This window comes from Protopterus annectens, chromosome 1.part0, assembly GCF_019279795.1.
Source record: "Protopterus annectens isolate FY-2018-M chromosome 1.part0, PAN1.0, whole genome shotgun sequence".
Classification (NCBI taxonomy): domain Eukaryota; kingdom Metazoa; phylum Chordata; order Ceratodontiformes; family Protopteridae; genus Protopterus; species Protopterus annectens.
In genome coordinates, this window is record NC_056725.1 from 350,150,286 (window position 1) to 350,169,100 (window position 18,815).

The 18,815-nt window shown below is 44.7% G+C and overlaps 1 protein-coding gene across 1 annotated transcript in view; it reads right to left on the minus strand.

The window, feature by feature from the left end:
• The window catches only part of DMAC2 (distal membrane arm assembly component 2), a 654,694-nt gene that overhangs the window by 453,316 nt on the left and 182,563 nt on the right, over nucleotides 1–18,815 (minus strand). Inside the window, exon 4 of the mRNA XM_044060005.1 lies at nucleotides 14,984–15,123. Coding sequence (XP_043915940.1) covers nucleotides 14,984–15,123 — 140 coding nt within the window. The remainder of the gene's footprint in view (nucleotides 1–14,983; nucleotides 15,124–18,815) is intronic.

An 18,815-nucleotide genomic window follows, 5' to 3' on the forward strand; every position in this document is an offset into this window, starting at 1 on the left:
CACTCCTCGTGGCCTCAAAAGCAGGACCTCCAGACTCTGGACAGGGCACTTGCTGAGAGACCACAGCGGTACCAGGAATACCTGCGGCCAATGCTCCGAGGGGAAGACTGGGCATCGAAGAGGCAAGCTCCACAGTGTTGCCCTCGGCCCCCGCCGAGGAAGACCCGGTACCAAACCCTGACACCGAGGACTGGGTAGGAATGAAGGTCGGAGCAGAGAAACTCCGAGGGGGTACCTGTTCCAACTGGACGATTCCGCTGCGTTCTACCTGTACCGACTCCAACGGCTCCAAGGAGGTCGGAGGAGGAATCAAATGCATGGGATGTGGAATCGGCTCCGAAGCCGCGTGGGCTGGAGCCGAGATCATTTTAGTAAAAGCTGGGGACTGGAACAGCCTCTGGATAACCCTATCCAAATCCGAATCCGACAACCTAGAGGATTTGTAGGAAACAGATTGGGGCCGAGAAGACTTCTGCCTCGGCTCAGATAAAGCAGGGGATCGGCTCCGAAAGGGTTCCAAAACTATCGGACCCGAGACCGGAACCGTTTGCAACAGTGTCGGTGCAGAAGGAGGCTCCGGAGCCGAGGGGGAAGAGTCTGAGCTGCACACCTCCAACGGCTCCGAGACCAAAGGAGCCGAAGTAGGTGATTGGCCTCTCGATGCGCTAACCTGCGGCTCTGACACCAATGGAGCCGAGGGAAGAAGCACCGAGACGGACCCTTCAGCCATCGGCTCCAAAGCCATTGGAGCCGAGGAAGAAGAAGTCGATCCCAGTTTCTTAGCTGTCGGGTCCGACAGACTGGTCGGAGCCGACGATCTATGCTTCTTGGGTGTCGGGCCCGACGGACTGGTCAGAGCCGACGATCTCTTCTTTTTAGAAGCTGGAGATGAAGCCAAAGCTTCCTCAAATGAAGGTTTAATCAGACCCCTAAGTATCAGCTTGTTTTTTCTCCCCTGGAGCACCCTGGAGGAAAAAGCGTGACAGACACTGCAAGTATCCTGTAAATGTTTAGGCCCTAAACAGTACACGCAGACAGCATGGCTGTCTGTAAGAGACATTTTATAATTACATTTTACACACTTTTTGAACCCTGATTTCTGCTCCTTAGACATTTTGGATACAGTAGAAAAAACAGGTAACTGATAGCTAGAAAAAAAAAACAGTAACTAATGTATGACCTAAAGCCCTCTAACTTAAACGGGCTTAGCCCGATACAACAGGTCAAATACACAGAAGTAAGGAAATACGTGGGCCAAAGCCCTCTAACTTAAACGGGCTTAGCCTGAAAACTATTTCAGTCACACAACAAGAAATTAAGATAGACATACAATAAGGGCAAAGGCCCTCTAACTTAAACGGGCCTTGCCCAGTACACTAGTAGCACGAAAAATAATAAATTTTAATTTTACACAAACTAACCACAAACGCTCACAAAGCTGTTAAAACAGCTGTTTGTTTAAATTCTGACAGAAACCCTAGTCAAAAAAGACCAAAAGGTCAAGAGAAAAAAACACTTAGCTCCAGCCAAGTCGAGACCACGTCCGGGTTGAAAAGCGGCAAACGAGATCTGGGAAGCAGGCGTGGTGCATTATGGGATAAGGGGTAGCCCAGCCAATGAGAGACTTTGTTCTAGTGTATAGTGGCCGAGTCGGAGCCGATGGATCGGCTCCGAACCCATCAGTTATGAATGTAGGCGAGATAGGATCCCATTACATCAAAGGGTGTCTATGAAAAATGATGCAATGTGGCAGATAGAATAAAGCATGAAGTTCTAAAACTCTTCCAGCAGATGTAATGGCAACTAGAAAAATGGTTTTCCAAGACAAAAATTTTAAATCAGGCTTGGGTTCAAAGTGAAACTGAGTTAAGGTCTAGAGAAGAATCATCAACTCACAAGGAGGATTTGGGTCCTTAATAGGTAGCTTGAGCGAAAACATACATTTAGGGAAGGCTTTACATGACCTAAGGGAGGTCAATGACAAATGATTCTTGCCTACAAGAAAACTAGAGATTGCAGTCAGCTGCACTTTGACTGTAGAGTAACTTGCTTCATTAGGAAAAATGGAATCCAGAAATTCTAACTGCTGGAATAGGTGCTGAAATGAGTCTAGATTACCCTTGTTAGCTCAGAAAGAGAATTGCTTCAATTTTCTCTTGTATATTTTCCTAGTGGAGACTTTGCGAGAAGAAGTAAGGATGTCTAAAACCTGGGAAGAAAGAATGGACTTATCTAGCCATCACTGCAACTGGAGGAACTATACAGTCATCCTGCAGGCTTGTACATCTAGGTAAGGTAGCCTGGAGGGGTGAGATAGAAGACCCACAAAGGGATCCATAACAAAGGACAGTGTATCAGATGAGGCCAGATGAACTGGAACCACACTTGTTGAGGGCAGAGGATCACCTTGCTCATCTACTGATGAGCTTTCTGTAAAAACATTGATATGAGAGGTGTGAGAGGATAAACATTAAAGAGTCTGGGGAGACAACTGTGGATCAGTGTGTCTCCCCAGTGATTACCCCTGTTGCATTTGGAGGTATGGACAGAGGCGAACAGACTGCAGAATGGCTGGCCCAATTGGCAAAAAGATTTGTTTTGCCACTGAAGGATTGAGACACCACTCGTGAGGCATAAGAACAGAACTGCTCAGTCTGTCTGTTGAAATGCTGGACTGCCCTGGAATGTGCATTACTAAAAGAAAGGAGTTGGAAAAGATCACCCACTGTCAAACTCTCACGGACTGCTGACACAGGGGACAAGAGTGGGTTTCTCCCTGTTTATTGATATACCACACCACTGATATGCTGTCTGTCTGTACAGCAATCATCCCTTGAGGTAGGATGTCTTGAAATGCCTGCAACACTTAGAAAGACTGCCTTCATCTCTAGGACACTGATGTAAAGGTTAGCCTCTAAGGTGGACCACATGCCTTGAGCTGTCTGTCCCAGGAAAAGCCCCCTCCCCCCAACTGGGAAGCATCTATGGTCACCATGGCTTTGGGCAATGAGTGAACAAAGAAGGTGTCCTGAGAAATGTCTGGTACATGGATTCACCAAGACACATGCTGTCGGCAGATCTTTGTGATTCAAATTGGGTGATATCATGGGATGTCAATTCATAGATCAGTGGACTGCTAGAATCTATTGTACTACTCTCATGTAGAATCTTGCTAAGGGTAGAAGGGTTATGTTGGTCGCCACTGACCCCAGAAGATGAAGTACCAGCCTTGGCTGGTGGTGACTGAAGAGATAACGGACTTTTTGCTTGAAGGAGTAACTTGGCCATTCTAGACTGAGGAAGCTGAACAACTTGAGAAACTGTTTCCAGATGAGCACCTATGAACTCCAGAGCTTGGGCTGGAAGGAGGTGAGACTTGTCATAGCTGACTGGGATGCCCAGGTGTAGACAAACAGAGCAGGTAGTCCCCGATACGTGTCAGTATGTGCCTGTTGGGAGCAGTGAGGAGCCAGTTGTTGAGATAAGGAAACACCCAGAATCCCAGCAATCTCAAGTGAGCAGCAACCACTGCCATACATTTGGTGAATACCCAGGGGGCTGAGGTGAGACCAAAGGGTAAGGCTCTGAACTGAAAGTGACTAGCTCCCAGCCAGAAGAGAAGGTATCTCCTGGATCATCTGTACTTTTATGTGACCATATGCATCCTGGAGAATGATCAAGTACATCCAATCGTCCTTCTTCAAAAGACAGAAAATGGACTGAACTGTGACCATTCAGAAATTGGAGTGTTGGACGAACTGGTTTAAGTGGCTTAGGTCAAATATGGACCCAAGGTCTCCCATCTTTGCTGGCACCATAAAGAATACTGAATTAAGTTCCAAATCCTCAATGGTCTGGTGGGATGTCTTGGATGACTTTTTTTTAGCAGCTTTCATATCTCTGAGGCTGCTTCCTTCCTTCCTCTGGTGGGGTGTTATGTTGGCAATTTTCTATCAGGGGAAGGAAAAAGGGAATGGAATAGCCTCTGGTAAGTATTCTCTGCACTCAGACATCTTTGTTAAAGGACATCCAGGCTTCCAGTTGCCGAGATATGCATCCCCCCAACTGCCTCCACAGTGCAGCAGTTCAGCAACCATTCAGGGGCACTGAAATGGCTTCTCAATAACGGGGTGTCTGAAGCTTTATTTTTGTGGGCCCCCCCTGCCATGTGGGTGGGGGGAATCCACCTACATAAGAGTCCTGAGAGAACCCTTACAATTTCCGGATCCACAACTTTCTACCCCCTTTCTGGTTTCTTGAGAAGGTCCTCTGAGGGGTTTAACTTTGGGTCAAAATAAGGTAGATCCATCAAAGGGTAAATTGATAAAAGATATTTTGTAGGGCTCTGCAAAAGTCAAAGGCACATCCAGGTGTGCCTTCTAACAGTAATGCCTGAATCCGCTGCTCTCAAAACCTCTTCTGTAACATGTAAAATAAGATGCATAGAGGTGTATGACAAGAACTGATGAGTGGCCAGTTGCGATGGGACAGTTTCTTTATCCTCCGCTGATATGAACCCTGAGAGGGATTTGATAAGCTCTTTTGTCAGATCGCTGTCAAACCTTGTGAAATGTGCCGGGGAATTCAGCAACTACAGAGCAAAGGTCGATGAAACAAAAAAAAAAAGTTATTTCTTACCATAATGTTCCATCTGTGTTGTTGATCTTCATTCAATCATCACTGATGGGATGTCGGTTCTGTCCTCGGAACAGAGACGGCCTTATGTCAAGCTTGCGCCAGCCAAAAGCACTCGAGCTAAGCTTTTACCCATAGTACCCTTCTCCCTGTTACCTCAGATTGAATTTGCCTTTTATCATTAAAGCAGAGGCAATTTCTGAGCAAGTGCCCTACCTCAGCACTTGCACCTAAAGTATCCCCCAGAAGCCTTTGGAGGGGGAAAGAGAGGGGGGGTGTGATGAATGAATGAAGATCAACAACACAGATGGAACGTTATGGTAAGACTTAACTTCTTTATCTGATGTTGTTAATCTTCATTCCCTTCATCACTGACGGGACAGAGTCCCCAGCTACCTTGTGTTCCTTGGGTGGCCCTTATGGAAGAATAGTCCTGAGCACCATAGAGCCAAAGGATGCTCTTACCCTAGAGACAAGATCCAGTTTGTAATGAGTAATAAAGGTATGAGGAGAAGCGCATGTTGCTGGTGCACAAATGTCCGTGGAGGCTCTAGAATGGAAGGCTACAGAAGTTGCCATCGACCTGGTAGAGTGAGCTTTGATTTTCTGTGGTATAGGCTTTTTCTCATGATGATAAATGTAAAGTATGCAATTTCTAACCAATTTAGATAAGGTCACATTAGAAACAAAATTTCCCATTTTAGGGCCAGAAAAAGAAATGTATAGTTGGTCTGATTTGCACATCGTCTTAGTCCTGTCCAGGTAAAATCTCAACTGTCTATGTACATCCAGTGAATGCAGACAGTATTCCCCTTTGTTAGTAAAATTTGGGGAAAAACACTGGAAGGTCAATAGTTTGATTACTGGAGAAATCTGAAATGACTTTGGGAAGAAAGGTAGGGTTCATCCGGAGTGATACTCTGTCCTTGTGAAAGATAAGATAGGGCCGATTAATGCATAGAGCATGGAGCTCTGAAATACATCTAGCTGACGTGATGGCAACCACAAAAAAGGACTTCCGTGATAAGAATTAGATGTCATATTTCACTGCAGGCTCAAAGGGGGGGGGGTTTGAGTCAAAGACAGAAGGACTAAAGACAGGTTCTATGGTTCAATAGGCTGTTTAAATGGAGGTCTGATGTGAGAAACTCCTTTTAAAAAGGTTTTGCATAACCGGTGAGAAATCAGGGTAGTTTTTCCTAAACCATTATGAAAGTTTGAAATACCAGCTAGATAAACTCATATGGTAGAGGCTGCAGCTCCATTTTCGAAAAATTTTGATAAATACTGAAGGACTACAGTAACTGGAACCGAATATGGATCTAGTTTTCTCTTCTTAGACCAAACAGAGAATCTCTTCCATTTGTCTAGATAGAGCTTTCTGGTGGATGGTTTGTCTGAGGCCAGAACAATATCACGTACTGGAGAGGAAAGGTCATCCTGCCTGGCGATTAGCGGAAGTGGAGAAACCAAGCTGTCTGCTTGAGACTGGTCAGGTTTGGATGACTCAACCCTTGGGGGTGAGAGATCAGGTGTGGAAAAGGATCCAGAATACACGGTCGACATAATAGGTGAGGCCGGAGGAATGGGAACCATACTTGTCGAGCCCAATAAGGGGCTATGAGGATCACTCTGCTTTTCAACCGAAGTCCTTTCTTCAAAAATTGGGAAATCAAAGGAGTGGGGAGATGGCGTACAGAAGTCCCATGGGCCAATCATGGATCAGAGCATCCCTCGGGGACTCCCCCTGCAGGGGGAATTAGGGCGAAGTAGCTGCTGCATTTGTGGTTTGATGGAGAGGTGAATAGGTCGTGGCAAAAGGCTGCCCCCAGCAGCTGAAAATTTTTGCTGCTGTGCTGGGGTTGAGGGACCACTCATGAGGCAGGAGAATACATCTGTTCAGCTTGATCGCAATCACACTGGAATCCCCCAGGATATGCATTGCTATCAGAAAGGGGTTGGAAGCTATCTCCCACTGCCAAATTCTGATGGCCTCTCGACATAGCGGGTAAGACTTGATTCCTCCTTGTTTGTTGATATACCAGACTACCAACATGTTGTCTGACTGAACTGCGATCATCCCAGAAGGAAGAACAGATTGGAAAGCTTTGAATGCTAAAAGCACTGTCCTCAGTTCTAGAAGAATGATATGCAAGTTGGCCTCTAGTGTAGACCATGTGCCTTGGACTGTCATAACCTGAAAACACCCTCCCCCACCCTATCAGGAAAGCATCCGTGGGGTCACAGTGGCGTTGGGTTGAGAGGGGTGGAAAGGGTGGCTCCAAAGTTCTGTCTCTGGCCTCATCCACCAAAGCAGGTTCTGTCTGCAATGATTGGTTATTAGTATCTGACAACAGAGAGGGTGACAATTTGGAAACCACTGAGATTAAAGAAGCCATTGAAGTATTCTCATGTGAAGTTTTGCGAGAGGCACTATTGGTATAGCAGCCACCATGAATCCTGGGCGTTGAAAGACTTCCCGTGCTGAGTCTTTGTTTTGGCAGAGTATCACCCATATCTGAAGTCTTAGTCTTTGCAATCTGTGATGTGGGAGAGATACAAAACAGGAGCAGGTGTCGAAAACTGCTCCTATGAACTCTATGGACTGGGTTGGAGTAAGACTGGATTTCTCCCAATTTATCATTATTCCCAATAGTATTGCCAGGGAAAGAGTGCATTTCAAGGCTGTTACCAATTGATGCTTGGTGGGGGCGGTAAGGAGCCAATCGCCCAAATATGGAAACACCCAGAATCCTTGCAGCCTCAAGTGAGCTGTGACTACTGCCATGCACTTGGTGAACACTCTGGAGGATGTAGAGAGTCCAAACAGCAGAGTGTGAAATTAGTAGTGATTGGCTTCTAGCCAGAAGCAAAGTAGTCTTCGGGAATGTTTGTAAATTTTGATGTGGTAATACACATCCTGGAGATCCATGGAGCACATCCAATGGCAGTTTCCCAGGAATGGGAGAATAGACTGAACCGTGACCATCCGGAATTTTATTTGGTCGAAAAATTTGTTTAAATTGCCAAGATCCAAAATTGGTCTCCAGTCCCCTGTCTTTTTTGGCACCAACTTTTTTGACAGAGCTTTTTTATTTCTATAGCTGCTTCTGCCCTTTGAATGGGTGGAACGTTGTATAGGAGGTTTTGGGTAAACATTGACAGGAATAGTGTAGCCTCTGGTTACAATCTTCTGCAACCAACGATTGGAAGTTATAGATTGCCAGGCAGTGTTGTGCAGAGAGAAACAACCCCTGACTGCTTCCAGAGGAAAGCAATTGGGCCTCTCTTCAGGAGCACTGATAGGACTGACCAAAGAAAGTATCTCTGGGTCCCTGTTTATGTGGGCCCCCTCTGCCTTGGTAGGGGCATCTTCTGGAAGAGTTACCCCCTCTGCCCCTGGGGGTATACACACCACATATGTCATGAAAAGGACCCTGAGGTTTTTTGTGACACAACCTTCCACTCCTCTGGTTCCTGGAAAAGAAGTGTTGTGGAGTGGAGAAGCGTACACCTATGGCAGACAGTGTCTTGCTATTCTTTTCAGACCTGGCTAGCATGTCCTTCACTTTAGGACCAAACAGGTAAGAAGCTTCAACTGGTGCATTAAGGAAAGAAGACCTAAAAGGTTCCTCGAAATCACAAAGGCGCATTCAGGCATGCCATCTCATCACTATGCCTGCACCCGCAGCTCTGGTTGCCCCTTCGACTGCATGTGATATCAACTTCATGGATGAGTAAGAGATGGATTCCAGGGTTGCGAGCTTCTATGCAACTTTGTCACTTACCTCGTCATACTGAGACAGTTCCAGGGAGTGCGGAGATTAAGTCACTTTGGAGCCTCATAAAATGTGCCAAATAGTTCAAGGACCGTACAGCACAGGTCGATGAAACAAAGACTCGCTTTCCTAATCTGTCCACTGCTCGGGACTCTCTGTTGGGCGGGTGAACAGTCTGACTCTCTTTGGCGAGTTCCTTTTTCATGGCCACCACAACCATCATAGCATCAACTGGTAAACCCTTAGACCAATGTGGGCTCTCCTCGGGAGGGGATAGGATTTTGTCTGGTCTCCTAGGGATCGGCTCCACAGAATCAGGATTCTTCCAAGTGCGCTGCACCACAAGTTGAACTAACTCGTCTGCAGGCGGAGTCACCCAAGAGGTAGATGGTCGGGCATGGAAAGCCTGTAGAAAGATGGACTCCGCGGAGGAAGGGTTGGTGGACTTCCAGTCACCCCTCTGTTTCAACATTTCAAGGATGTCTCCGAAGGAGACATCATCAGGAGGTGACCATGGGGACCATTCCCCTCCATCTTAATCCACATCCTCAGTCAGAGACTCCTTAGGGGAGTCTACGTGCTTCCTCTTGCACGACTTCCACTGTGGCTCCTCAGTGGGGGCTTCTGAGGAGGACTCAGAAGAAGGAGCTCCCTGCAACAGGGTTTTCTGCGGCTCTCATGCCTGATGTCTTGGGGCAGTGGCTTGTGTCAGCAGCAGCTCAGGGGAAAGAGGGTTCTGACACCAGAGGAATGCTTCCTTAAGAATGTGCATTCTCCATCGCAAGGGGATGGGTCTTAGATGGAGTGGGGATCCCCCTGGCTGTCAGCAGCTGATCCACAAGGCGCACCACATCAAGTTCTGAAAAGCTCCTGGTGGATCTAGTGGATACTCCCGACAGGGAGTCTGGTCGCTCTAGGAAGGGGTTATATATCTGTCCCAGAAAGGGGTCCACCAATGAAGTGTATCGGGTCCTTGCATTAGTGTCCAATGGCACTGCTGTCTCTAGTTTGGAAACAGGGAGGAGTGGGGGTTAATACAAGGGTAACCGGTACCGTAGACATTGGTGCCAAAAGGGCACTCGGTGCCTGAAAGGTCAAGGATGGCTTAATCACAAGCCGAGTCGAAGTAATACATACCAAAGGTATGCTCGGTGCTGAAGAGGGTGGAGCAGTTTTTGAAGCATCAAAAGTCGATGCTGTGGACAATGTCAATGGCAAGACAGATGCTGAAGGAGATACAGCAGTTGACTGAACCAAGGTCGTTGCCGTAGAGATGGACCTAGGTTCCGGAGACATCTAAGGTAATTTTGACTTGGCAGGCTTGCCAGATCACTGGAGAGTGAAGAGGGTACAGAGTGTCGTCTTTTCTTTTCTGGGAGGGGGGAGCTCTCTGTCACAGCAAGAGCCACTGAAAAGGGCATCTTTAGTAGGCCCTTCAGAATCAACTTATTGTTACGCTCAGAGTGTGCTGACTGAATCCTTTACAAATAGAATATGGGGGCTGCACCAAAAGATGGGGCACCCTCAAACAATACACACAACTGTCATGCGAGTCACTGTTAGGCATTTTCCTATTACAAGTATGACACTGCTTAAAACCAGATGCAACTCTCTTGTCAGACATGATGATACACCCAGACACTCACAGGTGATAAGAGAAAAACAAAAAAACAGAAAGGCCGTAATACCAATGGTACCAAGACTACCAAAAGGTAAAAGGATAAAAAAAAGTGATACATTGCGAAGTGGAAGAAAATGTAAAAAGTAGAGAGAAAAAGACTAGTACACTCAATAAAATACAAACGACAGTCAAAAGGTCAAAAAGTTGAACTTAGCTTGAGAGCTGGCTTGAAGGTGGCTTTACGGCAATGCAGCAAATAAAATCTGAGGTAACATGGAGAAGGATACTATGGGTAAAAGCTTAGCTCAAAAGTTTTTGACTGGAACAAGGTTGATATAAGACCGGCTCAGTTCCGAGGACGGAACCGACATCCCATCAGTGACGAAGGGAATGAAGATTAACAACATCAGATAATTCACTTTCCAAATCTGTCCACTGCCCTAGACTCAGTGTTAGCTGGGTGGAAAGAGGGACTTTCCTCTGCAAGCTCTTCCTTGGTGGCTGCTGCAACCACCATGGCATCAACTGGAGGACCCCTGCTCCAATGGGCACCATCTTTAGGTACAACCATCTGGATCTTTCCAAGACCAACAGGAAATGAGGTCCACCATTTCATCTGCTGGGGCACCACAGAGGATGCAGCTGAGCTAGTTCTGAAAGCCTCAAGAAACACTGACTCCTGCTGGGGAGCAGCTTCGGAAGACCAACCATCATTCTGTCACAGAAGGTTGAGAATTTCTCCAAATAAGACATCCTCAAGGGGTGACCTGGGGGACCCCTTCCCTTCACTGCAGCCAGTGTCTTCTGTTAAAGACTCTCGTGGGGAATCATTGTCTCTCCTCTTGCACTTACACTTCTGGGGAACTTCCTCATGGGGATGATATGAGGAGGACCCAGAAATGTATGTGGAGAGTCCTGTGCATGGACAGTCTCGAAGCAAGAACAAAGTGGTTGCCCTGACAGGACAGAATGAGCAGATTCAGGACCCAGGGAAGTCAGCTGTGGAGGGGGAGGACCTGAGGGGTAAAGAAGTCCTGTCTCTCGAATGCAGACACTGACAGGGAGCCCAGGACAGTTCCAGTAGACGTTGAAGCCACCTGCCCAGAGAAATCAGTCAAAGACTTCTCCATGAGCCTGCCTCAATGCAGAGATCAGAACCAAACTGTCTAGTGCCAAGATCCTGAGAGGCCTGAGAGGAAGGGACAGATCAATAAATCTTGGTGTCAAACCAATACCCCTGGATCCGGTACCAAAGCTACAGGTCTGAGATCCCTTAGGCTCTGACAAGGTTGGTGCCAGCTAGATCAGAGAAGACATCAGAGTCGAAAAGCCCAGATCTTCCCATCTGACCCAGATAACCCCAGAATTCGATTCTGAATCTCTGAAGTCAAAAGGTGGATTGGAGTTGGAGTCAATAAAGGCTTCAGAGCTGATCCAAAGCTCAGGGGTCTAATGGGAAATGGAGCCGGAAGAACTCTCAACTGAATTTGGATTCTTGAGATATTCTCATCATCCTGTCCATGTCTGCTTCAGACAGACACCTGGCAGACCTGAAAGATGAGAAGGAAGACGGAGATCTAGAAACTCTGAGTTTCTTGGAGAAAAAGAGAATGAAATCTCAATGGAATCAGCCCTGGAGAGATCTGAGGCTGCTTATGGGATAGAAACTTCTATGAATCCTACACACCAGATCTGAAGAGGTGGACGAACCCAAAACTCTGGATATCTTCAGGGGAGGAGCCAAAGTCTGTGTCGAGGGAGAAGAGCAGTCAGAGGAACACTTCCTTGACTCCTTACACTTTTTTTTTCTGACTTTTCCTTAGCCTCGTCCATCTTTTTCCCTTCAGAATTTTCTGCTGGTTTAGTTGCTGAGGGAGAAGAAGGAGGCAGCAATCCCTTGAGAATGAGCTTGTTCCTGCATTCAACCAAGGGTCTGTGGTTTTAGCTGGAACAAATCTCACACTCGACCTCAAGATCAGCGACCCCTAGACAGTAGACGCAGTCTGAGTGGGCATGTGAGTTGGCTATTTTGTGCCCATCGGCTTTGTCTAACATTATGCAAGGAAGGCTCAACAACCCTGAAAGAAATTCAAATACACAGATAAAGCTAAGGAAAAGAATAGGCAAAATACCAACAATGGTGCCAAGAAATTCCCAATGGCATGAGGAAGAAAATGCAAACAATGCTACCAAGATTACTGTAAAGAGTAGAAGAAAGAAAAGGGAGAGAGGGGCATTAGGCCTAGAAGGGAACAACCACCACCAAAAACAATATATCTAAAAACTTTTTCTTTTTTTTTAAACTATAGGGAAGGCAGGAGGAGAGAGAGAGAGAGATGAAAAGCCCCTGCCAAAAGACGGTAATTTTAAGATCAAAAACTGACTTACCTCTCGAAACACTTCTGGTAACTGGAAGTGGCAAATCAGATCTGAGGTGATCTGGGGCTTGGGAGAGGCTTGTGGGTAAGGGGAGGAGCTTGAGCTGCATATCCAAAATTGGCCAAAGTTGAATCCGAAATCTGCAGGTTGAGGAATGGATGAAAAGATGAAAAAGACAATATTAGATTACTACAAATTACCTGAGCATAATTTTAGTACGCTGGTTAAAGAAACCTGATCATCACAATGGCGTGACATTCTATTTTTGAGTTTCCTCTTGGTCTTCCCTACATACAATCCATCACATGATAAACAAGATGCCAAGTAAACTACACAACTTGTTTCACAATTATAATATCTGCGACTACCAGCAGACTTTTCAAAACCATAAACTTTGACTTATGGGCCATTCAAAATGTACTTACAAAATTTACTATGTCCACATTTGATTGTGACATTTCTCAACTGGATGAAAAGTCTTATTTAACATTCTGTGCTTTTCTAAACACAATCAATGTTTCATTACCTAACTTGGATCTTAAAACACCCCAATGATGGAAAAAGCCTCATTAGCATAAGATAAATTAAGCCTCTACACCTATTACTCCCTTTTATCGGATAACTATCTTTACATGGCAAACTCATCATATCAAATTGGTTTAAAAACTGTATGTCTCAATTCACATACCTCCTTTTTGATCTGGTCTAACATATTTTGGGGGAAGCCATGATCTAAAAAAACATACCCAGAAGACTGCCAGCCCTGGTGGCAAAATTAGTATGTTCCAATATAATTCTAGAAAGATGCAATAGTTGTCCCTTTTCTGAAAAGAAGGGTGACAACTCCTAAAATGTAGATATGAATTTGAGAATCTATCTTTCCTATAAATGTTTAACACAAAATCTTTCTTCTCAAAATCCTTTGAAATTAATATATCCAAAAAATTAACAAAAAATAAACCTAGCATGACTGGAACACGTAAATTAAAAATAGGTGTACAGCCTTGATTTTACCTTGTACTAATGAAGCGTTTTGGTATTTAGCATTTGAGGGCAATTTAAAATCCAAATTAAGTGATGAACCACTGACTGTGTTTAGAAAATCACAAACTGTTAAACAAATTTTAGAAAACCAGAATAAGTCTTTTGATCCAATTAAGAAATATGGCATGTTCAAATGTGGACATTGCAAGTTTTATAAGTACATTTTAGACAACCCAAAGTTTATGGTTTTAAAAAGTCTATTGGTATTCACAGATGTTATAATAGTGAAACAAGTGGTATAGTTTACCAGGGATTTTCATTAACGCGATGGATTTTATCTAGTGAAGAGAGAGAGAGGAAATTTTACAGAATATCAGAACATTGTAATGGTATTAAGAGTAATGAGAGCAATGCTTTATACAAACATTCAAAATCTATGTTGGTTTTAAATGATTTTTATGTTTTACATCACATAATGTTGAAAAGAATCCTACGGGAGGTATGTGGAAGAGTAGATTGGAATATAGAGAATTTGTTTGGCAATGCAAGTTGAATACCATAAAATCTCCAGGACTGGTTGATCAAATTTCTATAGCCAGCATATTAAAATTACAGCCAGCTAAACTGCAGTATGTTTAGTATTTTTAATAGGATTTTGAGTTTTTAAAACATAACATTTTGTACACAATTTTTTAACAAATATTTCTTATTTAACATAGTTTATAATTTTAAGATTATTTAAATTCTTAAACATTGTTGCTTTAATGTATCAGCTTGCTGCAGGACTAATGATCTGATGTGGCCACAAATTGTAAGCTGTCATATGTTTGCTATTATGTGTTTTGTAAATTCTGATAAAGTTTCAATATACAAGAGACAAAGGCACTCAGTCCTATTAAAAAGTTATGTGGTCTGCATATCTGGAGAGGTTTTATTGTTTTTAACATGGTTCTCACAGTTGTAACACGTGGTCTGGCTTGGCTAGTTTTTGAATATGGCTATGGCTATGTCTATGGATCTAGTTTAGCTGGTGGAATTTTTAAAATGTCAGGATCATGTGATCAATATTTTCAAAAGTCAAAAAGCAAGAACATAACACAAACAGCATTTTTGAAGGGGGCAAGTCTTCCTGCATTCCTCACATCTCCTGCTAATTATATATACCAACTCTGAGATCACAACACAGTAGGGAAAGGGGCATGTTCCATGATAACCACTGTACTGCCATCTCAGTACAATCTGTTCAAACTTTATAAAATATTGATCAAATGGTCCCAACCATGTCACCCTCTCACATACTAATCAATGCAACATATTGTTCTAACAAAGGAAAATCAGCTAATCAAAAATATCCCCAAATGATTAAGTCAGCCAATTACACTATTCCTTTCCACAATTTTGCATTCTCCTGGCATCACAGCCATGTTACACAGGACTCAAAAGAAAAGTTACTCATTCAAGTGCTTAAGCCTACCTTTCAAAAACACATGGCCTTCTTTTGTCACACAGTCTTAGCTCAAAATGTTTACGTAAATTTAATTTTCAGTGTTTAATTGATATTACAGTCAAGAAGCTATATTCTTACCCAAGTTATCCAAGCCATCATAGTTCATCAGAGTCTCACTGGCGTCTACAGCTTCTAAAGGTATATTTTTGAATTTTAAGAAATCCCAGCTGAATTTTCCTCCTCTGTCAGCTCTAAACCATTCTTCTTGTCCAGCAAATCTGAAAAACAATTTGAAAAAATTATTATTAGACTTGAGTAAATGCAAGCAGCACAATTTCCCTTGCATCTCGTATATCAAAAATTAGAAACTTTCAAAAAAGAATAGTTGTGTAAAATCTTACCATAGCCATAGATGTCCTTCTTTTCCATGTTGCAGTATTCTTGGTGTGGGATTTCCTGCCTTCAGGTGACTCGAACGTCAGCTCCTATACAAAAGCTTTAGTTTGGCTGTTGCAGCTGTGTGGGACGTCACGTGTAGGACCATAAACCAGGGATCTTATTTGGGACATCTGCATGCACAATCCTAAGAACTTGAAGCTAAGCAGGCAAAGTAGATGCCCCAAAAGGATAGGCTGCCAAAGGTTAACATGTAAAAGGCACTGGGTCTCTTCCGTAATGGAGAGAGGCATCAGGGAACAGTTAAGACTGGTAGAGTCTGTGAGGGAGAATGGTGGGTGGGAAGGAATACTGCAACATGGAAGAGAAGGACATCTATGGTTATGGTAAGATTTTACACAACTATTCTATGCCCTTCTATTCCTATGTCGCAGTATTCTTGGTGTGGGATGCAGAAGATGATTCCACAAAGCTTTGTAGGACTGCCCTTGCAAATCTTGCGCGTGCTTTGGAGATTTGGTCCAATTTGTAATGTTTGGTGAAAGTGTGGATAGTGGACCATGTAGCTGCTTTCATAATGGAAGTGGTGTCCATGCCTTTTTGGAAGGCCTTGGAAGTGGCCACTGCTCTTGTGGAGTGTGCTTTAACCCCAACTGGTGGGTTTTTCTGTGATGTGAGTAGCAGAAACAGATTGCCTTTCTAATCCAGGATGCAATGGTCTGTTTGGTGACTGCCTTCCCTAATGCCCTGAGGTGGAAAGATACAAAGAGTTGTTTGGATTTCCTAATGTCTTTAGTCTTGTCCAGGTAAAATCTCAGTTGCCTGTGGACATCTAGGGAGTGGAGTATCCTCTCTCCTTGGTTACTGGAAGAGGGGAAAAATTGGGTAGGTGAATGGATTGATTTAGAGATAAGTCACTGACTACCTTGGGCATGAAGGAGGGGTTAGCGCTCAGTGTGACCCTGTCTCTATGGAAAATGGTGTAAGGTGAGCATGCCATTAAGGCTTGTAGCTCAAAAACCCTTCTGGCAGAGGTAACAGCCACTAGCAGTACTGTTTTCCAAGTACGAAACTGTAGAGAGGCTGTACTAGCCAGTTCGAAGGGGAGCTGGATGAAGTTCAGGTCCCATGGAGGAGGGACAAGCTTCTTAGGTGGTCTAACGTGCAAGACCCTTTAAGGAAAAGTTTCACATGTAGCCTGGCTAACAAGGGAGGCTCCAGAGGTAAGCAGGCTGATAATGCGGAGAGGTGCACTTTCAATGAAGAATAGGAAAGTCCACCCTTTATAGGTTGACACATATGAGAGGACTGAGGGAGGGTGTCAGCCTCATAAGGATCCCTTTCCTGTCCCAGACACCACTGAGTAAATCTTTCCCATTTAGCAATGTATGATTTTCTAGTAGTGGGTTTCTTGGCCTCCCTCAGGACTGATAGCACATCCTCTGAGTAGTGGTGTCTGAATGGGGTTAGTAATTTATCACCCACAAAGTTAGGGATAAGCATTTGCAAGTGTGGGTGTAAGAGAGTTCCTTTCTCTTGTGTCAGGAGGTCCACCTTGTGGGGTAACTTGCAGTGATTGCCCTTGGCTAAATTGTTAGAAGGGGGAACAGTGCTGCCTTGGCCAGTAGGGAGTCACTAGCAAGATTTTTGGTTTGTCCTTCTTGATTTTCAGAAGGACTTTCTGAATCCGAGGTAAGGGGGGAAGGCATAAAGGAACTTCCCCTCCTAGGTGAAACTGAAGGCGTCTACTCTCCAGGCTTTGTGCAGAAGGTCTGCAGCTGCCTGTTCTGGGGGAAGGCAAGCAGATCTATTTGTGGAGTGCCCCACCGGTGGACTATGTCTAGGAAGACCGTCCTGTCCAGCATCCATTCGTGTTGTGGAGAGGATGTTTTGCTCAGGAGGTCTGCTTGCTTGTTGTCCTGTGAAGGGATGTAGTTGGCTTGCAGGGATAGGGTGTCCTGAGATTCTAAGTCCTAAATTAGTAGGGCTAGCCTGCACAATTGGTATGCCTTGGTACCTCTCTGTTGGTTGATGTACCATATTACAGTGGTACTGTCCGCCACTATCAGAAGAGGACCTGATAGCAGTAGGGGTATAAAGGTCTGTACAGCTAACAGAACTGCTGTCATCTCCCTTACATTGATGTGTTTGGTTTTCATGGGAGGTTGCCACTGAGCTTGGACTCTGTAAGAGTGCAAGGTGGCTCCCCAACCTGAGTCTGAGGCATCTGTATGCAATATTTGTGTGGGTTGAGGGGACTGCAGTGGAAGCCCAGGGTTTAGTTGTACTTGTTGGATCCACCAAAAGATTTCCTTCTTTAAACAGGGAAGAAGGGGGATAACTTGTTCCAAGTGACTCTGGTGTTGTGACCAGATATTTTTGAGGTACCACTGCAGTTTTTGCATATGGATTCTGGCCAATGGCAGCATGGGAATGGTTGCTGCCACCAATCCCAGGAGTCGAAGGAATTGCCTTGCAGTGACTGTCAGGAACAGCAAGACTTCGTGGAAGTGGGAAGTTAGAGACAGAACCTTGTCCTGTGGGAGAAAGGCTTTCATTTGTTTTGTATTGATTCTGCAGCCTAGGAATATCTTGTCCCTGTCTGGGTTCAGGGTGGACTTCTTGAGGTTTGGGGTGAACCCTAGGGGACATAGTGAAGTGAAGATGTCTTAAGAGGGAATCTTCTGACTGCGCTAGGATAAGGATGTCGCCCGGATATGTGTAAATCTGGATTCCTTGGGTCCTGCAAAAGGCAATGGCTGGAGCTAGGCACTTTGTAAACGCTCTTGGGGCAGTGGATAAGCCAAAGGGCAAGGCCATAAATTGGAAGTGCGAGGATGGGCCAGAGAAACACAGGAAACATCTGTGTGAGGCTCTGATGGGAATGTGCAGCTAAGCATCTTTTAGGTCCAAGGTGACCATGAAACCATTTGAGGGCATGAGGGGTAAGACAGTGGGAAGTGACAGCATTTTGAAGGATGGTACCTGCTGGTAAAGATTTAGGAAGGAGAGATCCAAAATGGGTCTCCAGGGACCGTCCTTTCGAGGGACCAGGAACAGACGGGAATAGAATCCCTTTCCTTCTTGTCCTGTGGGAACAGGTTCTATTGTGCCTTGTTGTTGCAGGTCTGACAGAATTTATGGTAGGAGATGGCATTGGTTTTTGGGGGAAATGGAATGCTCTTCCAGGTGGAATTTGTTTCCAGGATAGAAAGTATCCTTTTTGAATAATGGTTAATACCCATTGGTCTGTGGTAATTTTCTGCCAGAAGGGGGAGACAGTGGGTAAGGCGAGCTGAGAGGGGAAGATGAGCAAGGCAGTCACGCATTATTAGGACCTGCCTTGTCCTGAAAAGGTTGTCTAGGCTGAGGATGTGTGCCAGTGGGCCTGGATGAGGAATATCTTCTAGTTCCTCTTCTGGGCCTGGAGAATGAGGTGGCAGCAAAATGCAGGTTAAGCCTAACAAAGGTAGTCTTAGCTGGGCAGTTCCTGTAAAATTTGGGTATAAGGGATACCAGGAGATGTTTACTATCCTGTAATTCTTTGCTTTTTTCTTTCAGATTCTTTACTAGT